We start from the raw sequence: 25,970 nt of genomic DNA, 5'->3' as shown, positions 1-25,970 counted from the left end.
GTGTTCTGGTAATCTCGCTCCAAGAAGGCTGCTGGGGGCCTTGGAGAAGGATATCGAGGGATATGTGGCAATGGCAAGTAAAGCGACTTGAGATAAAGGTGAACAAATGTGAGGGAGAGAAGACTTTGGGTTTAAAATGAGGATAGAAAATGTTTTAATTGGGGAGGGTCCACAGTTATACTGAAAGACAGCCACTGGTCAACATCCAGCTTTCATTCTCCTTTCCCAGATAGCTGAGAGCCAATAACAATTGCGTGTTGTTTAGAAACAGGTGCTATCCACAAGGAAAAAATTGTCAATAGATGGCTCTCGGATAAACAGTACATTAAACTGTACCTCGTGTTAAATACTCCTGCGCCAAGTTCCAATGACATTGTTGGGAAAGGGAGACAATTTACATTTGGCATCAGAAGCGTTATTTCAGTTTCCACCTTAAAATCCTCTTGTACGAACGATCGAACTAAAACAGCCCGGTTATTTTTACAGTTCACTCCACGATGGCCAAGTCCTTCAGCGTCTGCTTCCTCGCCCTCTTCGCCTTGTAGCCTGGTCGAAGCACTTCTATTTTCCTTTTCCTGGCTTCGCTCTTATTTTTGTGCTTCTTTAGTTTCTTCCTCGCGGCGATGTCCGGATTGGCAACCGTCTGTTTGAGTCAAATGTAAAACGGGATTAGTGTGAGCGCGGGGCGTCTGACAGATTTCCTCTTTCTCTCAGAGAGTGGTCACTCTGAGAAATGAGTCAGTGAATGTATTCGGGGCTGAGTTAGACAGATTCCTGATTGGAGTTGAGGCCACAATCAGATCGGCCATTTTATTTATTTTTTATTCATTTGTGGGACATGGGCGTCGCTGGTTGGACAGCATTTATTGCCCATCCCTAGTTGCCCTTGGGGGGCAGTTGAGAGTCAACCACATTGCTGTGGCTCTGGAGTCACATGTAGGCCAGATCGGGTAAAGACGGCAGATTTCCTTCCCTAAAGGAACCAGATGGGTTTTTCTGACAATTGACAATGGTTTCATGGTCATCAGTAGATTCTTAATTCCAGATATTTTTTAATTCAGTTCTAATTGCACTGACTGCTGTGGCGGGATTCGAATCCGGGTCCCCAGGACATTAGCTGAGTTTCTGGATTAATAGTCTAGCGATAATACCACCAGGCCATCGCCTCCCTCATTTTCCATTATCCTATCGAATGATAGAACAGGCTTGAGGGGCCCAATGGCCTACTCTTGTTCTGAGTTCTTGTAGCTCTACGCGGCAAAGTCAACAAATTAACCGGTCTATCTAGGCGTCATTGGCAGGGCCTGTATTTATTATCCACCCTGTTTTCAACTGAGTGGCTTACTGTGCAGAGGCAGTGGTGTAGTGATACTGTCACTGGACTAGTAATCCAGAGACTCTGGGCAATCCAGCCCTCACAGCTGCCCCCCTCTCCCTCCCCACCACAACAGTATAAATCTCATCCTATCCTCTATTGACTTCAGCTCTGACGAAGGGCCATCTAACTCGAAACGTTGGCTCTATTCTCTCTCCACAGATGCTGTCAGACCTGCTGAGCTTTTCTAGCATTTTCTGTTTAGGTCTCAGTTTCCAGCATCCACAGTAATTTGCTTTTAACTCTGGGTAAAGCTCTGAGGACCCGGGTCCGAATCCCGCCACAGCAGATGATGAAATCTGAATTCAATAAAAATCATTCCTAATGAAATCATCGTCAGAAAAACCCATCTGGTTCACGAATGTCCCTTTAGTGAAGGAAATCTGCCGTCCTTACCCGGTCTGGCCTACATGTGGCTCCAGAGCCACAGCAATGTGGTTGACTTGTAACTGCCCCTCTGAAATGTCCAAGACACTCAGTTGAAGGGCAACGGTATGCTTTGTCTGTATAGCGCACAAGAAACAATACTTATCACTGTATACTAATACACGTGACAATAATAAATCAAATCAAAATTAGGGATGGGCAACAAATGTTGGCCCAGCCAGAGACACTCATGCCCCATGAATGAATTTAAAACAGTGCCACTTCAGAGGGCAGTTAAACGGTAGGCTTCCTTCCCTGGGTAATCAGTTTTCAAAACAATCCAACAGCTTTATCTCGCCAACATTTCAGTCATAAAATTTCATTCTAAACCTAATCCAGATTCTCAAACTGCCGTGCTGGAATTTTAACCAACATTTCCTGTGTTATTAACCCAGTTACGTAGGCATGGCTTTACTGCCCCCATCTGAACATTACTATAGGGGCCGGTAATCCATTGCTGATAAACGTGTTTATGCCTGCCTTAGTTACCAATGGAGGAATGCCCTGCAATTTCTTCAAGGGTTCACCCTCTTTAATCACCAATGGCAATCTCTCACCTTACGATGTGGGATGTCAAGCATTAAGTGCAGTAGCAGGTGGAGGCACGGGGTTAGTGTAACTGGACTAGCAATCGCGAGAGCCAGGTTCATTCTCTGGGGACACGGGTTCAAATCCCTCCACCTATCATCGTGGGATTAGAATGGGTGACTAGGTTTCTTTCCAGCTGGCACTGGCACAAAATAGCCTCTTTCTCTGATGCAAATTTTTTACGGCTTCACCCAGTCCATGGCGGCATGGACAAGTTGGGTCAAAGGGCCTGTTTCCATGCTGTAAATCTCGATGACTAGTCATGCGTACATGTTACAGAAAATTCTGTATCGTAACAGCCAAGGAGGATGGTAACGCTTCCTCTGGCAAAGCGACAAAGGGGAATGTTAAGGTTGATGACCCAAAGCTTGGTCAAAGAGGTAGATTTTAAGGAGCATCTTAAAGGTTCCAGAGCTCAGGGTCCAGGCAGCTGCCAATGGTAGGGAGGAGAAACTGATTTGTTTGATTTATTGTCACATGTATTAGCATGCAGTGAACAGTATTGTTTCTTGCACGCTATACAGACAAAGCATACTGTTCAGAGAGAAGGAAAGGAGAGAGTGCAGAATGTGTTGTTACAGTCATAGCTAGGGTGTAGAGAAAGATCAACTTAATGTGAGGTAGGTCCATTCAAAAGTCTGACAGCAGCAGGGAAGAACTTGTTCTTGAGTCGGTTGGTACGTGACCTCAGACTTTTGTATCTTTTTCCCGAAGGAAGAAGGTGGAAGAGAGAATGTCCGGGGTGCGTGGGATCCTTAATTATGCTGGCTGTTTTGCCGAGGCAGCGGGAAGTGTAGACAGAGTCAATGGATGGGAGACTGGTTTGCGTGATGGATTGGGCTACATCCACGACCTTTTGTAGTTTCGTGCGGTCTTGGGCAGAGCAGGAGCCATACCAAGCTGTGATATCGCCAGAAAGAATGCTTTCTATGGTGAGAGTCGTAGCTGACATGCCAAATTTCCTTAGTCTTCTGAGAAAGTAGAGGCATTGGTGGGGCTTTCTTAACTATAGCGTCGGCATGGGGGGGACCAGGACAGGTTGTTGGTGATCTGGACACTTAAAAACTTGAGGCTCTCGACCCTTTCTACTTCATCCCCATATAACATGGGAACGTATGACACGGTGAAATGACACAGTTTGGGAGGAAGAGCAAGGTGTCTCTACACTCATTGGAAAATAATGAGGGTAAATGAGGCAGGGGAGCAAGGGATCTGGCTGTACAAATACACAACTAAAAATAACAAGGTCCCAACAAGAGCAGACGAGGCACTGGCATTCATTCCGAGGGAGACAGAAAGAAATGAACTCATGCAAAAACCAGGACTCAGACCTGATATAGAAGATTCCGGAAGGGTTTTATAAGGAGGCCAGGAGGAGGGGTCATAAATATATGACAGTCACCAATAAATGCAATCGATACTTCAGGAGAATGGTTAGAAAGTGAAACTCGCTATCTCAGGGAGCGGTTGAGATGGAGAGTTTGAGGGAATCTGTATAAACACGGGAGTTAAAAAGAATAGAAGGATATTTTGATCGGGATGGTGAAGAGATGGGAGGAGGCTTATGTGGAATAAACACCAGCGCTGAACTGTTGGATCGAATGGCCTGTTGCTGTGCTGGGAATATCAGAGGCCAGAACTGGAGGAGCGTAGAGACTTTGTGAAAGAGGTTGCAGAGATCGGGAGAGTTGCAGTGAGATTTGGCGGGAAAATGTGGCCAATAGCTGAGATAAAGACGAAGGCTTTAAAAAGCATCTCAAAGAAATCTATCCCATTGGGAATGCGAGGAAGCGATTCCTCTGACTGAATCCCTACCTGCAAGGCCTTCTGACTTCTCCTCAAAGCTCTTTTCTGATTCGCCTGCTTCTGGACAGCTGCAAAGCCCATGGAGAAGGTTTCCAGTCCCACCAGTTTCTTCAGCAACTCAACGATCTCCTGGGAAAGATTCCTGAGTGTCGGCTCTGAAAAGGCAATGTTAAAAAACCGCACAATCAGACCGGATCGTCCAAAGACCAAATCATAAACACCGGATGCCCCATGTAGCAGTGAGTGGCCTTACCAAATAACAAGACTGTGACACTTCAAATGCAACACATTCAAAACCAGCCAATCCAGAAACACATCAAGAAAAACACACAGACTCCCGACAGTGCAGAAGGAGGCCATTCAGCCCATCGAGTCTGCACAGACCATACTCCCACCCAAGCCCTGTCCCCATAACCCCACGTATTTACCCTCCTCATTAGGCCCTGTCAGTAAGGGGCAATTTATCATGGCCAATCCACCTGACCCGCACATCTTGGACTGTGGGAGGAAATCAATGATGTGGAGATGCCGGCGTTGGACTGGGGTAAACACAGTAAGGAGTCTAACAACACCAGGTTAAAGTCCAACAGGTTTATTTGGTAGCATAATAATCTGCTACCAAATAAACCTGTTGGACTTTAACCTGTTGCTGTTAGACTCCTCACGGAGGGAATCCACGCAGACACGGGGAGTGCAAACTCCACACAGACACAACTTCACACAGATCCAAGCCGGGAATTGAACCCGGACCTCTGGCGCTGTGAGGCAGCAGTGCTAACCACTGTGCCACCATGCCTCCCACAGATTAAACCCACCTTAGAATCCCTACAGTTACCTTGTTCTGAGTAAGTACTGTTTAATTCTCTGTAAAGAGGCGCAATAATTGTTGGCAGATAAGGTTTCACTCCGTCCATTCCAAGGTTTACCGCAATCGCTCCAAGGAACTTAAAAACACATGTCCTCTGGAGAAAAAAAATTAAAAGAAACATAGTTAGTCTCAAAAATACCCGGGTCCCCCCAAGGGGCGAGGAGTTTAAAAGCAGCGCATCTTGCAAGTTTACCCAACAGTCCACAACATATATTCCCTCGGGTGATATTCCCACCAGGAATTACAGATTCACCCCCCACTTGTGTCCACAGCCTACGCAGTTTGCTTTGGGAATCTGGAAATAACAATCTATCAATCCAACCCGTCACAGGGTGACTCCACTCAGTTTTAAAGGATATCAGCGAGAGGTCAGTCAAGCCTTGAGGACTGAAATGCGTTGGCTGAGATTCACTTGTGGATTTTTGATAAGAAAGTTTAAAATTAAGTTTATTTATTAGTCACAAGTAGGTTTACATTAACAATGAGGTTACTGTGAAATTCCCCTAGTCGCCACACTTGGGTCTTTCAGATTGTGGGAGGAAACCAGAACACCTGGAGGAAACCCACGCAGACACGGGGAGAATGTGCAGACTCCGCACAGACAGTGACCCAAGCTGAGAATCGGGTCCTTGGCACTGTGAAGTAGCAGTGCTAACCACTGTGCCACCCACGGTGATAGGGAGTATGTTAATATTTTGTTAATTATATTGTTAAGATACAGAAGTGAAGCGCACTTATAAAGTAAAAAAATAAAATAAAAGTTAAGCACTTAGAAGTATTAAATATAAAGTTAGATCACTTGTAAAGGGCTTACCGCACTCATAAAGAGAGACTGTGTCCTATTAAAAGTCTGTTAATTAGTCTATCAGAGGGTGGTGGGAATCTGAAATGCGATGCCTGGGAAGGTAGTGGAGGCTGGAAACCTTACAACCGTTATAAAATATCTGGATGAGCAATGGAAATATCGTAACATTTAAGGATTTGGGACAAGTGCAGGAAAATGGGATTAGTGCGGCTTTAGTGGTAGATATTGTTAGTGCAGACTTGGTGGGCCGAAGGGTTTTTCCTGTGCTGTACGACTCTAAGACTATGTTATTTTACTGATGTGCCCATTACGGGCTCCTTTAGTGTAGAGAGAGGCTACGGGGACACGGGGAACAGGAGGTAGGGTGTGGAACTATATAATGCTGTAACAAAAGCAAAACACTGCAGGTGCCGCATATATGAATTAAAATCGGAAAATGCTGGATGAACTCAGCAGGTCTGACAGCGTCGGTGGAGAGAGAAACAGAGTCAACATTGAGACCATTGACCCTCGGACTCCAAACGCCAACTCTGTTTCTCTCTCCACCGACGCTGCCAGACCTGCTGAGTTCATCCAGCATTTTCTGTTTCTATTTTACATATTACGCTGCGTTCTGTAATTAAACCTATTATCCAGGAAAGCAGTGATGCCGAGTTTCATACTTCACCGACTGGCCTGGGATCGGATTAACAGGATAGAGAGAAATCTTTCCCACTGGTAGGGGAGGAGTTGGCAAACATAGAAATCATAGAAACCCTACAGTACAGAAAGAGGCCATTCGGCCCATCGAGTCTGTACCGACCACAATCCCACCCAGGCCCTATCCCCATATTCCTACATATTTACCCACGAATCCCTCTAACCTACGCATCTCAGGACACTAAGGGCAATTTTAGCATGGCTAATCTCCCTAACCCGCACATCTTTGGACTGTGGGAGGAAACCGGAGCACCCGGAGGAAACCCACGCAGACACGAGGAGAATGTGCAAACTCCACACAGACAGTGACCCAAGCCAGGAATCGAACTCAGGTCCCTGGAGCTGTGAAGCAGCAGTGCTAACCACTGTGCCACCCGTACTTTGCAGACAACACTTTGCAGGTTTTCCAAGCAGCTCCGAGCATTTTATCGGCACCGTGTTGTCTGCAACTGGTGTCCTCTAATCGATACTGAAGCAATATAATGGACATCTGGACTAATGCAGTGTCCTGGGGTTTTATGATCCTTTTGGAATTGCTGGGTGGGGATTGATTGACAGGTCAGCTAATGCCTGGGGACAATATTTTCCACAGAAAAATCCAAGTCTTTGCTTCTCAGCAGTAGCCTGAGGTGGAGAGGAGCAACAATGCTCTACCCCTCTTTCTATAGAGTTGGATATTCTGCTGTCTGAGAGTTGCTGTTAGAAGCTGGTGGAGGCAGGCAGTGTATCTATCGGTCTCTCTCTCTCTTTCAAGCTGAGAGGTCACACGACACCAGGTTATAATCCAACAGGTTTATTTGCAATCACAAGCTTTTGAAGCGCTGCCCCTTCGTCAGGTGAAGCAGTGCTCCGAAAGCTTCTGATTTCAAATAAACCTGTTGGACTATAACCTGGTGTCATGTGACCCCTCATCTTGTCCACCCCTCTCTAACACCGCCATCTCCACATCATGGCCGCCATCTCTCTCTCTCCAGAAGCTTTTTGGTAAGTTCTAGGACTGGGAAGCTTCAGAGTTTTAATCCAACACTCACAGCACGTGTTAAAAAGCTGCAGAATCCAGCATCACGTGAGCTTACTTGCTTTCTGTGCCAAGTTGTGATGACTTCAGCCAGGCTAATGAGGTTGGCTTGCTAGAGTATGAAAAGAGATACCTGATGAGTCTTGTCCCAAAGTTAATTTGAGTTAGTTTATTTGTTTGGTACCTAAAAGAGATACACGATGAGTCCAAATTGATGGTTAAATTAGGGAGCCTCATGCTCCCTATTTAAAGCAGGTGTGCCCAGCCTGCATTCAGCAGGGAGCAACTGGAGAGCTGGCTGTGTACAGATGTATGGTGTAAATAAAGTAACTTGGTGACCTCCGTGGAGTTATTACACAAGTCTAGAAAGGGGTGTATGTTTGTGGGATGTTGTTTGACTTGGAACATCATAGATAGCTAGCTGTTAAGGTTTATACTATATCATGTCTGATTCTTGTAATTGATAGAAGTTATGCTAAATCTTTTTGTTATATGTTAAATGTGTTCTTAAATAAACTCTGTTTTGATAAAAGCTTCCGACTGGGTCACTTGAATCATACCTGGAGTGAAACACCTGATGCTCATCCGTGCCAAAAATCAAATGTCTAGGCTATTTTCATAAAACACTTTGGAGTTTCTGGCCTGGGCCATAACAGTGCTCTGTCTGATGTGAAACAACCCGAATGTAGAGTTTGTACGTTCTCCCCGCGTCTGCGTGGGTTTCCTCCGGGTGCTCCGGTTTCCTCCCACAGTCTAAAGATGTGCGGGTTAGGTGGATTGGCCATGATAAATTGCCCCTTAGTGTCAGGGGGATTAGCAGGGTAAATGTGTGGGGTTAAGGGGATAGGACCTGGATGGGATTGTGTTCGGTGCAAACTTGATGGACCGAATGGCCTCCTTCTGCACTGTAAGGATTCTACTTATTGAGGCGCCACAGAAATGCAAACAGTACCTTCAAAGGAATCTTTGGGGTGTAGGCTGCTTCTCGTTTAGCAAGAATACAGAGTTTTTTGATCAGCCACATCAGGGTGGTGCCTTTGGCAGCTCCGTTTTCTGCTACCTCTTCCCCAGTCTCCTCAGCTTCAATTTCTTCATCGCCTTCCACCGTCTCCTCTTCCTTCTTCTCACCTCCACCGTCAACAGGCCCCAAGAGGTAGATGACTTTGGCCACGAACAGCAAATTCTTTATCACCTGTTTGCCAACGAGAAGGCCGAATTTCACAAGACTGCCCTTCAGTGGGATTTAGGAGCAAGCTGATGAAGCCACACTTAACCCACTGCGCACAAGGATAACATTGCAACCGACACAGAGCTTCTAGACGTTACATAATCGGAACACCATGAACCTGTGCTGTAATGTTCAAAGAGGATATTAAACCCCGGCCCCGCTGCCCTCTCCGGTGGAAATGAAAGATCCTGCGTTACTCTTCAAAGAGCAGAGGAACTCTCTCCACTGCCCTGGTCACCTCTCAACCAACATCATTAAACCAGAGTATTCGGTCATTGTCATATGGGGAGGTGATGGCTATCGCGAATCCAGAAACTCAGCTATTGTTCTGGGGACCTGGGTTCGAATCCCGACACGGCAGATAATGGAATTTGAATTAAGAATCTACAGATGACCATGAAACCATTGTCGGATAAACCCATCTGGTTTACTGATACCCCATTAGGCAAGGAAATCTGCCGTCCTTACCCGGCCTGGCCTACATTTGACTCCAGAGCCACAGTAACAGTGCCTTTCTGAACAAGGGCAACTAGGGATGGGCAATAAATGTTGGCCAGCCAGCAACGCCCATGTCCCACAAATGAAAAAGAATCATGGTTTATGGGAGCTTGCTGCGCATAAAATGGCTGCCATCTTTCCTACATCGGGACAGCGAGCATGCTTCAATAAAATACTTTGCTTTGGGATGTTCTGAGAATGAGGCGCTAATGTAATGCAGTGTTTTCCTTCCTTACGAACTACAACCTTATCAAAATCTGAGACTGATAATTCTAAGACAAGGTGAGCAGCAAAGCGAAAGGAAATTTGGAGAGTTAAGAGTTTGAAGATGACTTTAAGAAAAATGCAAACTGAATGATTAGTTGCTCCGCTTCCACACTGACCATGTCCCGTTCCAATCTCACCCCGCCCGCTGCCCCTGCTCTCTCAAGCGACAGGACAGTAATGATTGGCCTCTGCATACCTGTTCGCCCAATGTCTGATCCAGGAACTTTGACTCCAGCTGCTGGCAAAAGGCTAAAGCCAAATCTCTAACCTGAAATTTAAAACAAAATCATATTCTTAGCAACACGTGAGCACTGTCAGGATTTAAACTCAAGAGAGAAGCGTCACAAATCTGAATAACGAGTAATCTAGTCAGTCAACAATGGTAGAACGATATGGCAAAGAACAAGGCCATTCAGCCTGTGCTGGCCCTTTGGTACAGCTATCCGATCCATGTGGTTTGTATGAACTTGCTGTGTGCAAACTGGCCGCTGGGTTTCCAATCAGTGATCACATTCAGAAAGTATCCAAGTGTCCAAAACCGCAAGAAACTACAAAGGGTCGTGAATGAAGCCCAATCCATCACTCAAACCAGCCTCCCATCCACTGACTCTGTCTACACGTCCCGCTGTCTCGGAAAAGCAGCCAGCATAATTAAGGACCCCACGCACCCCGGACATTCTCTCTTCCACCTTCTTCCCTCGGGAAAAAGATACAAAAGTCTGAGGTCACGCACCAACCGACTTAAGAACAGTTTCTTCCCTGCCGCCATCAGACTTTTGAATGGACCGACCTTGCATTAAGTTGATCTTTCTCTACACCCTAGCTAGGACTGTAACACTACATTCTGCACTCTTTCCTTTCCTTCTCTATGAACGGTATGCTTTGTCTGTATAGCGCGCAAGAAACAATACTTTTCACTGTGTGTTAATACGTGACAATAATAAATCAAATCAAAAATCAAAAAGTATAGTTCTGGTCGCCACACTATCAGAAGGATGTGGAGACTTTGGAAAGAGAGGTTACAGAAAAGGTTTACCAGGATGTTTCCTGGTTTGAAGGGTATGAGGAGGCTATGAAGAGAGATTGGATAAACTTGGTTTATCTTCACTTAAATGTTGGAGGCTGAGGGGCAACCTGGTAGAAGTTTAGGAAATGATCAGAGGCACGGATAGAATGGATAGTCAGAGTCTTTTTCCCAGAGTAGAAATGTCAATTACTGGGGGACATAGGTTTAAGGTAAAAGGGGGAAAGTTTAAAAGGAGATGTGAGAGACAAGTTTTTTACACAGAGGGTGGTAAGTGCCTGGAATGCGCTGCCAGAGGAGGTGGTAGAAGCAGATACAACAGCAACGTTTAAGAGGCATCTTGACAGGTCCATGAATAGGCCGGGAATAGAGGGATACGGACCACGTAGAAGCAAAAGATCTTTTATTTAGAAAGGTGTCATGTGTTGGCGCAGGCTTGGTGGGCCGAAGGGCCTGTTCCTGTGCTGTACTGTTCTTTGTTCTAAGTGCTATATTGGCTGTAAAGTGCTTTGGGATGTCATGAGGATGCAGTAATTTACTGAACACACACACAATGTGTCAGACTCTAACCGGACTAAGTCTAAAGGAATTTCCGTGAACCTGTTGCAGAACGGGATATCAATCACTCGCTACGATTATTTCCGAGTGAGCTTGAGAGTCAGGCTTGAGAGAATTTCACCCGCAGAGCGAAAGTAGAGATATTGCTGCAAGATATTGGAACCTCAAAGGACATTTATCGGAACGGTAACCAAGGGCAACCTTCCCCAACCAAAACAATCACAGCCTCTGGAATGGCTGCCTGCTCCCTCTGACAGCTTTGTTGTTCTGCAGGTTACTAAGCAACAGCAGCAAGAGAAGTCCAATAAAATTGACCAGTAAATACAGCAACCGCCCCCCTCCTCTCCTCGCACAACATCCTAACCAGTGTGACGGACACCAGCCAACTCCAACATTAACATTAATCGCAGCTGCTCCATTCCAAGTGTTGGCTTATTACACTCGCACCTCAACCAGGAGGTCAAAGTTCAATCCAAAGATCTCAGTAAAACAGGCTGACACTCCCAGTGTAGAACAGGGGGTGCCACGCTGCGAGAGCCACAGCGCTGAGGGGGTGGCACGCTGCGAGAGCCACAGCGCTGAGGGGGTGGCACGCTGCGAGAGCCACAGCGCTGAGGGGGTGGCACGCTGCGAGAGCCACAGCGCTGAGGGGGTGCCACGCTGCGAGAGCCACAGCGCTGAGGGGGTGGCACGCTGCGAGAGCCACAGCGCTGAGGGGGTGGCACGCTGCGAGAGCCACAGCGCTGAGGGGGTGGCACACTGCGAGAGCCACAGCGCTGAGGGGGTGGCACACTGCGAGAGCCACAGCACTGAGGGGGTGGCACTCTGCGAGAGCCACAGCGCTGAGGGGGTGCCACGCTGCGAGAGCCACAGCGCTGAGGGGGTGCCACGCTGCGAGAGCCACAGCGCTGAGGGGGTGCAACGCTGCGAGAGCCACAGCGCTGAGGGGGTGCCACGCTGCGAGAGCCACAGCGCTGAGGGGGTGGTACACTGCGAGAGCCACACGCTGCGGGGGTGGCACGCTGCGAGAGCCACAGCGCTGAGGGGGTGGCACGCTGCGAGAGCCACAGCGCTGAGGGGGTGGCACGCTGCGAGAGCCACAGCGCTGAGGGGGTGCCACGCTGCGAGAGCCACAGCGCTGAGGGGGTGCCACGCTGCGAGAGCCACAGCGCTGAGGGGGTGCCACGCTGCGAGAGCCACAGCGCTGAGGGGGTGCCACGCTGCGAGAGCCACAGCGCTGAGGGGGTGCCACACTGCGAGAGCCACAGCGCTGAGGGGGTGCCACACTGCGAGAGCCACAGCACTGAGGGGGTGGCACACTGCGAGAGCCACAGCGCTGAGAGGGTGCCACGCTGCGAGAGCCACAGCGCTGAGGGGGTGGCACACTGCGAGAGCCACAGCGCTGAGGGGGTGCCACGCTGCGAGAGCCACAGCGCTGAGGGGGTGGCACACTGCGAGAGCCACAGCGCTGAGGGGGTGCCACGCTGCGAGAGCCACAGCGCTGAGGGGGTGCCACGCTGCGAGAGCCACAGCGCTGAGGGGGTGCCACGCTGCGAGAGCCACAGCGCTGAGGGGTGCTGCACTGCGACGGCTGCAGTGCTGAGGGGTGCCGAACTCTGGGAGGGTCAGTGCTGAGGGGGTGCCGCACTGTTAGAGACTCAGTGCTGAGGGGGTGCTGCACTGTGAGAGACTCAGCGCTGAGGGGGGCTGAACTCTGGGAGGGACAGTACTGAGGGGGTGCCGCACTGTTAGAAGCTCAGCGCTGAGGGGGTGCCGCACTGTGGGATGGGGCATGTCCCCCTCGTGTGTCGATCCAGCTTCTTCTTAAATGTGTCTGTGTTTGTGCCACGTTCCTTCCTTGTGGTAATAAGTTGTCCATTCGAACCATTGTCTCAGTTAAAATAAAATTCCTGAATTCCTTATTAGATTTATTCCTGACTACCTCATAGTCTTGGCCTCCCCATTGGGTGAAACAACATTGCCATGTCTGTTCGGTCAAACCCTTTCCTCACATTCAAAATCTCTATCTGGCAACTACCGAGCCTTCCCTTTTTCAGAGAGGACCCCTATCGCCATGAGTCTTACAGATATTAACCAATGGGTGGAGGGCATCCGACTGCGCTGCCCTCCGAATCTGGAGAGGTCAGGGTACCACGAATCGAAAGATCTCCCTTACGGAGGGCAATACCTTCACATCTAGGTCTCGCAGAAGGAAGCGCACCGCTGGGGTCTCCAGTGAATGCTTTGCTTTGCTGGTTTTCCACTTGGACACCAATTCCTCAGGCTGATGAGAAGCAAACAGCATTCCGAAGAGTTGGGCCGAGGTGAGCCAAACCCAGGAGTGAGGGTGCCGCAGGAGAGCTTGGATGTGACCTGTTGGTGAATTCACAGATTCCGTTTCAGCAAAACAACTTCATCAACCCGGTGTATTAAACTTCAAATACTTCAGGATGCACACAAGTCAGGAGTGTGATGGAATACTCCCCACTTGCCTGGATGGTGCAGCTCCAACAACACTCAAGAATCTTGACACCATCCAGGACAAAGCAGCCCCACTTGATTAGCACCACATCTACAAACATTCACTCCCTCCACCACCGACGCTCAGTAGCAGCAGTGTGTACTATCTACAAGATGCATTGCAGCAATTCACCAAAGATCCTTAGACAGCACCTTCCAAACCCACGACCACTTCCACCTAGAAGGACAAGAGCAGCAGATACCATAGAAACCCTACAGTACAGAAAGAGGCCATTCGGCCCATCGAGTCTGCACCGACCACACTCCCACCCAGGCCCTACCCCCATATCCCTACATATTTTACCCGCTAATCCCTCTAACCTACACATCTCAGGACACTAAGGGGCAATTTAAGCATGGCCAATCAACCTAACCCGCACATCTTTGGAATGTGGGAGGAAACCGGAGCACCTGGAGGAAACCCACACAGACACGAGGAGAATGTGCAAACTCCACACAGACAGTGACCTAAGCCGGGAATCGAACCCAGGTCCCTGGAGCTGTGAAGCAGCAGTGCTAACCACTGTGCTACCGTGCCGCCCCATGTGAATACATGTGAATACCACCTGCAAATTCCCCTCCAAGCCATGCAGCATTCTGACTTGGAAATATATCGCCGTTCCTTCGCAGTCGCTGGGTCAAAATCCTGGAATTCCTGCCCTCACGGCATTGTGGGTCAACCCACAGCACATGGTCTGCAGCGATTCAAGAAGGCAGCTCACCACCACCTTCTCAAGGGCAACTAGTGATGGGCAAAAAATGCTGGCCAGCCAGCGACACCCAATAAAAAACACAAAGGAAATTCTGTACATGCAGGTTAAAATCGGAGTGAAGGGAAAACTCCAAGTCCAATCTCGGACACACACTGCCAAACAAGAATTCCTGCTGAGGGTGTGTAAACAGATAATTACCCTTCCCTTTCTGGGACTGTCATGTGAAGGGAGATCGAGAGGTTGGGCCTATGCTCTCTGGATTTCAGAAGAATGAGAGGTGATCCCTTTGAAACATCAAAGGGCGAGATTGGCTGCTGTTTCTCCTGAGTGGAGAATCTAGGACATGGGGGCAAGGAGTGGGCAAGCTTCTAGGAACAACTATTCAAGATAGAATTAGTCACGTGGAAAATTGTGGATCGATTCCCCCACAGTCCAAAGATGTGCAGGTTAGGTGGATTGGCCATGCTAAATTGTCCATTACTGTCAGGGAGATTAGCAGGGTAAATACATGGGGTTACTGGGATAAGGCCTGGGTGGGATTGTTGCCAGTGCAGGCTCGATGGGCTGAATGGCCTCCTTCTGCACTGTAGGGTTTCTATGATTGCTGAAGGGGAAATCGTGTTTTACTAACTTGCTGGGTTTTTTTGAGGAGGTAACAGAAAGGGTTGATGAGGGTAATGCTGTGGATGCGGTGTACATGGACTTTCAGCGGGTATTCGATACAGTGCCACACGACAGACTTGAGAAAAGTTAGAGCTCAGGGAATAAAAGGGACAGTAACAACATGGATACTAAATTGGCTGAACGATAGGAGAATAGGCAGAGAGTGGTTGGGGTGTGGAACGCGCTACCTGGGAGTGTGGTGGAGGCAGGTTCAATCGAGGTGTTCAAGAGGACATTAGATGATTATTTGAATAGAAACAACGTGCAAGGGTAGGGGGAACAGTCAGGGGAATGACACTAAGTCATGATGCTCATTTGGAGAGCCAGTGCAGACATGATGGGCCAAATGGCCTCCTTCTGCACTGTAGCAATTCTGTAACTCAGTCTCAACATAAGGAGTCGACCATTTAGGGCTGAGATCAGGAGAATCTTCACTTAGAGAGATGTGAATCTTTGGATTTCTCTACTGCAGAAGGCTGTGGATGCTGAGTCAGAGTGTATTGAAGACTGAGATTGAAGGGAATCAGAGGCCAGGGGCAGGAGATTGAAGCTGAGGTCGAGAATCAATACAATTTTCAATGGTGAAAGAGGCTCGAAGGGCCGAATGGCCTCCTCTATTTCTTATGTTCTTTCACGTCAGAAATAATCTTCTACCACCACCTGCAAGTTCCCCACCAAGTCACCCACCATCCTGACTTGGAATTATATCGCCGTTCCTTCACTGTCGCTGGGTCAAAATCCTGGAACTCCCTCCCTAACAGCACTGTGGGTGTACCTACACCACGTGGCCTGCAGCGGCTCAAGAAGGCAGCTCACCATCATCTTCTCAAGGGCAATTAGGGACGAGCAATGAATGCTGGGCCTTGCCAGCGATGCCCACATCTCATGAATGAACACATAAAAAGTAGTTTTATTAAAACACAAAGCGGTAGAGGCAAGGGGAGTGGAATACAAAAGCAGGAAAATCTTTGCTATAATCATATAGGGCGTTTGTGAGACCGCATTCTCAGGACTCTGTACAATTTGGCCTCCTTACTCTGAGAAAGGATATAACTGCATTCAAAGCAGTTCAGCGAAGGTTCACTCGATTGAGGAAAAGGTGAACAGGTTGGACCTGTATCCACTGGAGTTTAGAAGAATGAGATCCTGATGAAACATAAGGCCTTGAGGTGAATTGACAGGGGGATATGGAGAGGATGTTTCTCCTTGTGGAAAAGACGAGATGTTGGAGGAACACACGGTCCCTCATTTACAATGAAGATTAGAAATAAAGGTTCGTCTCCAAGGGTCGCTGCTGGGGGATTCTCTTCCTCAGCGAGCAGTGGAGGCTGGATCTTGAATATATATATATATATATATCTTGAATTAGACAGATTCTTGATTGACATTGGGAGGGGGGGGGGGAAAGAGAGAGAGAGAGACAGGAAAGTAGAGTTCAGATTATAATCAGAACAGCCATGATTTTATAGAATGGTGGAGCAGGCTCGGGAGGGCTGAATGGCCTCAAGCTCCTGGTGTGCATATTCACTCTGTGGTCCGAAAGAAGGCAGAGAGCGGGCCTGAGATGCAGGTCCTTTCTGAGCAGCTAGACATCACCCCCCCACCCCCCAAACACAGTCCTGCACCAAACTTCAACCCTCACCCGCCACCCGGCCCCACGCCTGCTTCTGGGCGACGCCCGGTACATAATGCTGGGACTGAACTCACCCCAGATAGCAGTGAGGACGGTGTCTGGCTTCAGCATCTGGATGAGGTTGCAGACCCTCACCAGTTTGACAATGAGAGTCAGGAGGCTAAACAGCAAGCGGTCCGTCGCCTTCTCCTCCGCTTCCTCCTGGATCTGAGCAAAGAGTAGAAACACAACAAGAAAGTCAAGGAGCTCGTCCTTGGACCAGACATGGACCCGGAACCATATCGGCCCGTGTGACCAAGGTCAGAGATGTGAACTTTATCGGGAGACCATTCAGCCCATTGTGCCTGTGTCAGCTCTTTGAAAAGAGATATCCAATCAATCCCAAGCCCACTCTTTTCACATTGTCCTCCAAACACTCCGGTTCATATATTTATCCCATTTCCTGGTGAAAATTACTATCCAATCAGTTTCTTCCACCCTTCCCGACAGCTCACTGCGGCAAAAATAATTCTCATTCTCCCCCCAACACTGCAACAGATTACTTAAATCGGTGTCCTCCGGTTACTGACGCCCTGCCAAACGGTTGGAGCTTTGCCATATTCACTCTAATCCACACCCCTTACAATTCCAGACACCGCGACCAAATCTCACCCTCTCTGCTCAAACCCTGCAGAAAGGTTTCGCAGAATTTCACGCTTTACGATGTAGTCAGGCCCGGCTTGAATGAGGCAGCTAAACTTTTCCACACACAGGTCCCCAAGTGTTAAGGCCCTTAACTTGATGCACACAGCTGCCAGTTGCTCAGGCCCAAGCAGTGCTAATTAACGAAACATAGGAATCAATGTGAGATTTATGGTGTGAACTAACCTCTGCCCAGTCCCTTAGATCAATCCCAAAGTGTTTTACGGTGCAGAAGTTGGACTCACGTTTTGGAATCTTTCAGGATTGATTGCTTTTTCTAGGGTGGAGAGGACAGTCGCAATGCGTTTCTCAAAAGTAATACCCTCAGCTTCCACAAAAAGTCCACAGGCATGGGCGGCCAATCGGTGGTGAGAGATCTGTAACAGGTAGACACAGCTGAGAGTGAATCCAGATCAAAGGTCACAGACCTGATTAAACATTGTACTTCGCAGGATTCAAAAAATCTCTGTGTGTTCAAATCTATGGCCTCACTCCCCTCCCCTGCCTCGCCCAATGTCTACAACATCCTCCAGCCCGACGACTCTCAGATCCCAGAATACTGAGAGGCCTGGATAGAGTGGACGTGGAAAGGATGTTTCCACTAGCGGGAGAGACTAGAACGCGAGGGCACAACCTCAGAGTGAAGGGACGCTCCACTTAGTATCACGGCGATTAAATAGGTGGGGTTACGTGGGTGGGATTGTTGTTGGTGCAGACTCGATGGGCCAAATGGCCTCCTTCTGCACTGTAAGGATTCTATGAATCCCAGATGCGGGCTCGCTCCTACCTTTCCACTTTCAAACCACGTCAGGACCAGAGAGAACATCAGGTCCTTGTGTTTCTCGTTGATCTTGCTCAGCAGCGACTTGGCTGCCAGGGCTGCCATCTTCTTACACCGTGGAGAATCATCATTCACAATCATCAGAGCCACAGGGATGAAGAAAAGGGCACAGTTCTGCTGAAGCAGATCCTGTCGTGAAAACAAAGACAGTCAGAAACAATCCAATATTTCTTTAAGCTCCTCACTCGCACGAGGCTCCTGGGTTCCCCGTTATTTATAGAATGTTTCTTGGGTCATGCAGCAAAGCATTTGTTTTAATGTCTCATCAACAAACCTGAGGGAATGTCTGGAAGATATAAGCCAACATTTCCAAAGCAGATTCTCTTCCGATTTCATGTTCGTAGCTAAACACAGGAGAAAAATCAACTTTGTTTTAGACATTAAGAGTTTTCATCTGCTTTTTTTTTCTAAGGTGCTTTCCCGTAAATTATTATTCCCCAAATTCCGCAAACCATTCAGCATGTGTGGCTGCACATTCTATTCCTAGCCCACACAGACAGTCAGAACTGACCCTCCGACAGTGTGGCACTCCCTCAGTACTGACCCTGACAGTACAGAGCTCCCTCAGTACTGACCCGGACAGTGCAGTGCTCCCTCAGCACTGACCCTCTGACAGTGCGGCACTCCCTCAGTACTGACCCTCTGACAGTGCGGCACTCCCTCAGTACTGACCCCTCTGACAGTGCGGCACTCCCTCAGTACTGACCCTCTGACAGTGCAGCGCTCCCTCAGTACTGACCCTCTGACAGTGCGGCTCTCCCTCAGTACTGACCCTCTGACAGTGCAGCACTCCCTCAGTACTGACCCTCTGACAGTGCAGCGCTCCCTCAGTACTGACCCTCTGACAGTGCGGCACTCCCTCAGTACTGACCCTCTGACAGTGCGGCACTCCCTCAGCACTGACCCTCTGACAGTGCAGCGCTCCCTCAGTACTGACCCTCTGACAGTGCGGCACTCCCTCAGTACTGATCCTCTGACAGTGCGGCACTCCCTCAGTACTGACCCTCCGACAGTGTGGCACTCCCTCAGTACTGACCCTGACAGTACAGAGCTCCCTCAGTACTGATCCTCTGCCAGTGCAGCTCTCCCTCAGTACTGACCCTCCAACAGTGCTGCACTCCCTCAGTACTGACCCTCTGACAGTGCGGCACTCCCTCAGCACTGATCCTCTGACAGTGCAGTGCTCCCTCAGTACTGACCCTCTGACAGTGCAGCTCTCCCTCAGTACTCTCTCTCCGACAGTGCAACACCCCTGAATAGAGTGTTTTATGCGCCAGAGGTTGGCCAATCAGCCGATCATTTCTGTGCTGGTTTTCTGAAGCAGCAACCCTATTTTCTGTAGCCTTGTTAATTTTTTTTTTTACAGCACAGGGAATATCAGCTGTGATTTTATGTTCAAGTCTCTGGAATGAGATTTGAACTCACAACAGACGGGTTCCCAAGCGAGAGCACGACCCACTGAGTCGCAGCTCGAGACGTGACTGCACCGTCATGTCACACCTTCAACGGACTCCCCATTGTGTTAAAGACAAAATGTATTAGCAACGGATCAGAATAAAACTCACGAAAGCTGTGCCACAATGAATTCAAGGTGAGTCTTCAACTTATCAGCCAGGGGATAATCCAGAATAAATTTCAGATACACCTAACGCAAAGGAATAAAAAGATGAAATGGTTACAACAGGAGTTGCATGTATGAGACACGCACACACACGCAGACAGGAAGACATGTGCATAGACAGGCAAACAGATGCACATGCGTACAGATGTGCACACACAACACACACATAAATACACAACACGTAGCTGATTTATGGCATGCCTTTGAGACCATGGCGAGAAGCTATTGCCCTGAGCTCTCTGCTCACTGGGACTGCAATCTCAAAACCCAAACACTGGGGGATTCCTCACTTCTGGAAGCTTAACCATGAATTCCCCAGCTAAAGGCCAAGGTTCTGTCATGTGAGTGTACCTTTAAGAAAGGTTTTTTTAAATAAAAAATCATGCAGCTTCAGTGATGTCATTGGGGGTGGAGCCAAGATGTAGCAGTCAGGTGATAGGTGATTTTTTTCCTTTGGGCTTTTAGTTTTGTTTTGGAAGCAGTTTAGCAGCAAGCTAGGAAGCAGTCTCTTTCTCTCCCTGTTCTTCTCTTAAAGAAGCTGTGTTTTGGGAAACAGATTCAACTTCTGCGTTTCTTCCCAAGGGATTTTCGGCATTTAGCCCAGGAGGCGGAATTCCTGTAACAAGTGGCCTAGGCTGCACTGTGCTTATTTGGAGGGTTTTGTGTGTTGGATGTTGGCTTTGGTTGGAAGACATTAGAGATATTTCCTTAATAGTTATACATTATCGTGGTCGTTGTGTTTCTTGTGTGTAATTGTTAACAGTTCTTTCTAAGTGTCTTACTGTACATGTCAACAATATTCTGAATTAAACTTTGTTTTTGATAAAAGCTCCCCGTGGGTCAGTTGAATCACACCTGGAGTGAAACCTCTCATGCTCATCCTAGTCAAAATCACCGTAAAACGTTACAGGTCAGGCGAGCTTCATAGAACACCTTGAAGTATCCGACCCGACTTGTAACAGATCCTAATTGTTTCCATGCTGAATATAACAACGGACAAAGTGAATCGGACATGGCAAGAAATCCTTGGAAACACGGGCCAGGAAAATGTTCCACAAATGGGGATGAAATTGTGGGTCTGTTATAGATCCCCGATAGAGATTGATCAGAGACATTAACCCCACTATCACTGCACCGTGGGACTGCCAGGATAGTCGACGGTGAACTGGACAGACCTTGTGCTTTTCTGTCTAGAAATTTCCAGTTGCGCAGAGACTGAATACCAGCAGAGTGCAGAAACAGTTGGGTCCTTTGGAATGACGGTGTGTTGGTCTCTCAAGGTGCGTGCCCGATTAACTGAGCTCTACATCACTCACTGGGCGCTGTAACTAAACAACGCCAAACCTTGCGGCATGGCGCTTGGTACTGACCTGACGACACTGCACTCGAACCGGATCACTCTGTCCAGTCACCGCCAGCTTGGCCACTTTCTGCATCACATCGTTCATCTCTGGAACAAGTAACTTCCTGGACAGGATCGCCTGTGAAGATAAAGCGGGGAGGGGAGTTTAAACCATTAAAAAAAAACAAACAGCGTGTGGGGAGAACTGGAAATCCCAATGCCAAATTGCCCATTCCAGGCTTCAGAGAGGCTGGAAAACCGGGAGCTACATTCTGGAGCTGCTAGATCGAGCAGGGTGAGGAATAGAATGCAGTGGGCGGGGGGGGGCGGGGCGGGGGGAAAGGCGGGGGGCATGAAGCGGGGCACAAAGGGGACGCGGTGTGGGGGGAGGAACAGGGACAGATGAAGGTCGATGCCAGGGGTCTGCAGGGGGAGGGGAGGTGAATTTGGGAGGGAGACTTTGGCAAGCCCACTGGGTCCAGCGGGAAGGTATAAAAGTTATTTAACTCCTGGATCTGGCAATTCTCACCCGGACGTAGCTGCTGCTTTTCCCACGGTTTGGAAATTCTGGTTGTTTAGAAAGTTGCACAGACACTTTTTATCACCACTTTTTAAATATATACCTGTTAAAGGGGATGGGAGCTTGTGGAAGCTGATTCAATATAATCAGTAAATGGCAGAACCCTTAAGTAATACAGTATATACAGTATACAGTACAGGCTATACAGTAAATGGCAGAACTCTTAAGAGTATTGATAGGCAGAGGGATCTGGGTGTACAGGTACACAAGTCACTGAAAGCGGCAATGCAGGTGGAGAAGGTAGTCAAGAAGGCATATGGCATGCTTGCCTTCATCGGCTGGGGCATTGAGTTTAAAGTCATGTTGCAGCTTTATAGAACCTTAGTTAGGCCACACTTGGAATATAGTGTTCATTTCTGGTCGCCACACTACCAGAAGGATGTGGAGGCTTTGGAGAGGGTACAGAAAATATTTACCAGGATGTTGCCTGGTATGGAGGGCATTAGCTATGAGGAGAGGTTGGAGAAACTTGGTTTGTTCTCACTGGAGCGACAGAGGTTGAGGGGCGACCCGATAGAAGTCTACAAGATTATGAGAGGCATGGACAGAGTGGATAGTCAGAAGCTTTTTCCCCAGAGTGGAAGAGTCAATTACTAGGGGGCACAGGTTTAAGGTGCGAGGGGCAAGGTTTAAAGGAGATGTACGAGGCAGATGTTTTACAGAGAGTAGTGGGTGCCTGGAACTCGTTGCTGGGGGAGGTAGCGGAAATGGATACGGTAGTGACTTTTAAGGGGCATCTTGACAAATACAGGAATAGGATGGGAATAGAGGGATATGGTCCCCGGAAGGGGAGGGGGTTTTAGTTAAGTCGGGCAGCATGGTCGGTGCAGGCTTGGAGGGCCTGTTCCTGTGCTGTCATTTTCTTTGTTCTTTAATAGCAACCATCAAAAGGCAACTGGATGTGTGTGTGAAAGGTAAAGCACACCAGGGATAAATGACAGGGGATGGAGCAGAGGGAGTGGGACTAATTGAACTGCTCTTTCAGAAGCCGGTACAGGCTGCATGGGATATCCCGAGTGTCTGTGAGCTGCTTGCACACTGAAGTCTGTTCTTCTTTAACATCCCTTTTCCAAGAAACCAGCCCCCAGGTTTCCCTAAAGGGAAGTGACTGGCTCTTCATTCAACCCGGGTTTGAGACTGGGAGTTCCACATTCTCTGCAGCCTCCGGGTGAACTGTTCCCAGCTCCACTCTGTCCCCTGCCAGTGCAAGGCAGGGGCCCCACAGGGCCGCTGGTACCAATCTGTCGTGTGCTCTTGTTTACACACACAGAGAAAACCAATGGAGGCGGCGCTGGCCTAGTGGTGTTATCGCCAGACTATTAATCCGGAAACTCAGCTAATGTTCTGGGGACCCGGGTTCGAATCCCGCTGGGGAGGGGGGGGGGGTGCCATGCCTCCACTTGCTCAGAAACTGGCTGAGATGATACCCCATCCGTCACTGTGACTGCTGCAATTTTGTTTTTTATTTATTCGTGGGACATGCGTGTCGCTGGCTGGCCAGCATTTATTGCCCATCCCTCGTTGCCCGAGTGCATTTGAGAGTCAACCTCATTGCTGTGTCTCTGGAGTCAACGTGTAGGCCGGACGGGTTAAGGACGGCAGATTTCCTTCCCTAAAGGACATTAGTGAACCAGATGGGTTTTTCCAACAATGGTTTCATGGTCATCAGTAGATTCTTAATTCCAGATATTTTTTATTGAATTCACATTCCACAAGCTGGCGGGTGGGATTCGAACCCTGGTCCTCCAGAACATTAGCCGAGTTTCTAGATTAATAGTTCAGCGATAATACCACGAGGCCGTCACCTCCCCTATTAAAATTCAAGTTGTTGTTGCCTCTTTTACTCACCTTCAAAAGTCCAAATGCGGCTGCCTGACGCGTTGAGTCATAAATATCTTCCTCAGCGTATCCCAACAGGACCTGCAGCTGTTTATCAGTTATCGTATATCCCGTCATGTTCCTGACGAGGATAGTGATGGACTGGGGAGTGATTAAATATCTATTAATACAATCCATTATCACTTGCACAAATCTCCCTCATCATTGACACTAGCTATGTCCAGCAAAAGGAACCAACTATTTCCCATAACCAAAGATATGAGTGGCACGGTGGCACAGTGGTTAGCACTGCTGCCTCACAGCACCAGGGGCCTGGGTTCAATTCCCAGCTTGGGTCACTGTCTGTGTGGAGTTTGCACGTTCTCCCTGTGTCAGCGTGGGTTTCCTCCGGGTGCTCCGGTTTCCTCCCACAGTCCAAAGGTGTGTAGCTTGGGTGGATTGGCCATGCTAAATTACCCCTCAGTGTCCCAAGATGTGCAGGTTAGGTGGATTAGGGTAAATACATGGGGTTATGGGGATAGGGCCTGGGTGGGATTGTTGTTGGTGCAGGCTTGATGGGCTAAAAGACCTCTTCCTGCACTGTAGGGGTTCTGTTATATCGATCAAAGAGGCACTAAATTATCAATAGTGTTGCCTATTTTTTGAATTTCAATACTTAATGACATTTTAAGGGAACAAATTGTTTTAATGGTCGTGTCCAATCCACAACTCAATGCAACGGGCAATAGAACCAGAGCAGAGACCACAGGGGAACAAAGTGAACCAGGACACTGGAGCAGAGGGGGACCCGAGCTCACATTTAGCAGCTGCCAGAAGCTGCGAACAGCTGACACCTCGAGCAGCTTCACCCTCTGCAAGTCACATCAGCACCAATGCATCGTGGGCCATGTTCAGAGAAATTAGCGCAGGTGGTGGCCATTTAGCCCATCTCAATGCTAGCTCCCCAACTGTACTACAGACTTTAACCCTCTTTCCCTGCTTTTCCCCCATATCCTTGTGCAATATTTAACCAATTCTGTTTTCAATTGGCACACCAGCCTATGCTTCAATGGTCCCTGGTAGTAAGACATTAACCATTTTAATAATCTCTTGTGTGAAAACATCTCCTTTCTCCTTCATTCTCCGAGTGAGATTCCCCAATCTTTATTACTGATTTGCTAACTAGTGGAAACATTATCCAGCCCTCAAAACCCATCACCTGCGAAACTTTGTTTAACTTTCTCTGCTACAAAAATCTAAACTTCAAGGCGTTCCTTATCACTGGAATTTCCAATTCCAGGGCAGTGTTCGAGCAGGTTTTCACTCTACCCTCTGCAGGAGTCGTCTGCTTTTAGTTTTTTATCTAATCATTTGCAGGACAGGGCCAAACCAGCATTTATTACCCATCTCTAATTGCCTGAGAGGTGGTGGTGGTGAGCCGCCTTCTTGAATCGCTGCAGTTCATGTGGTGTAGGTACACCCACTGTGCAATTAGGGTAGGAATTCCAGGATTTTGGACCCAGTGACAGTGAAGGAACGGTGATATATTTCCAAGTCAGGATGGCGAGTGACTCGGAGCAGAACCTCCAGGTGATGGTGTTCCCAGGTATCTGCTGTTCTTGTTCTTCTAGATGGGAGAGATTGTAGGCTTTGGAAGGTGTTGTCAAAGGAGCCTGGGTGAGTTGCTGCAGTGCATCTTGTAGATGGTACACACTGCTGCCACTGGCACTGGCTGTGAATGGACTTAATGTTGAAGGTGGTAGATGGGGTGCCATTTAAACGGGCTGCTGTGTCCTGGATGGTGTCAAGCTTCTTAAGCTTCTCAAGGGCTGGCACAGTGGTTAGCACTGCTGCCTCACAGCGCCAGGGATCAGGGTTCGATTCCAAGCTTGGGTGACTGTTTGCATGGAGTTTGCATGTTCTCTCCGTGTCTGCGTGGACTTCCTCCGGGTGCTCCAGTTTCCCCCCACAGTCTGAGAGGTATGAAGGTTAGGTGGATTGGCCATGCTAAATTGCCCCTTAGTGTCAGGGCGACTAGCTAGGGTAAATGCATGGGGTTATGGGGATTGGGCCTGGGTGGGATTGTGGTTGTGCAGACCTGATGGGCCGAATGGCCTCCTTCTGCACTGTAGGGATTCTATGATTCTAATAAGTGTTGTTGGAGTGGCTCTCATCCAGACAGTATTCTATCACACTCTTGACTTGTGCCTTGTAGATGGTGGGTAGGCGTTCGGGAGTCAGTGGTTACTTGGTTGGGATTCAGAAGTGGTCAGATGTTCAACCTTCATGACTCTCTCTTGGGTAGGCCAGTCAGCCGAGGTGAAGACCCCCTCAGGGGCGGTACTAGGAGCTACCAGAGAAAGCTGGGCAAATCATCACCACCGGCTACCAGCGAAAA

General features: G+C 48.5%; 1 protein-coding gene across 1 annotated transcript in view; it reads right to left on the bottom strand.

The window, feature by feature from the left end:
• utp20 (UTP20 small subunit processome component) overlaps nt 1-25,970 on the bottom strand; it is a 120,594-nt gene continuing 94,624 nt past the window's right edge. The window contains exons 43-55 of the mRNA XM_078221075.1: nt 23,603-23,734; nt 21,203-21,313; nt 19,777-19,856; nt 18,486-18,555; nt 18,158-18,340; nt 17,616-17,747; nt 16,764-16,896; nt 13,349-13,533; nt 9,775-9,846; nt 8,538-8,777; nt 5,031-5,157; nt 4,205-4,350; nt 1-643 (exon numbers count right to left, since the gene is read on the bottom strand). Coding sequence (XP_078077201.1) covers nt 488-643; nt 4,205-4,350; nt 5,031-5,157; nt 8,538-8,777; nt 9,775-9,846; nt 13,349-13,533; nt 16,764-16,896; nt 17,616-17,747; nt 18,158-18,340; nt 18,486-18,555; nt 19,777-19,856; nt 21,203-21,313; nt 23,603-23,734 — 1,767 coding nt within the window. The 3' untranslated portion in view covers nt 1-487. The remainder of the gene's footprint in view (nt 644-4,204; nt 4,351-5,030; nt 5,158-8,537; nt 8,778-9,774; nt 9,847-13,348; nt 13,534-16,763; nt 16,897-17,615; nt 17,748-18,157; nt 18,341-18,485; nt 18,556-19,776; nt 19,857-21,202; nt 21,314-23,602; nt 23,735-25,970) is intronic.

This window comes from Mustelus asterias, chromosome 9 (assembly GCF_964213995.1).
Source record: "Mustelus asterias chromosome 9, sMusAst1.hap1.1, whole genome shotgun sequence".
In the NCBI taxonomy this organism is placed as follows: Eukaryota; Metazoa; Chordata; class Chondrichthyes; order Carcharhiniformes; family Triakidae; genus Mustelus; species Mustelus asterias.
The sequence above is the reverse complement of the archived record's forward strand: the minus strand, read 5'-3'. Positions and strand labels throughout refer to the sequence as shown.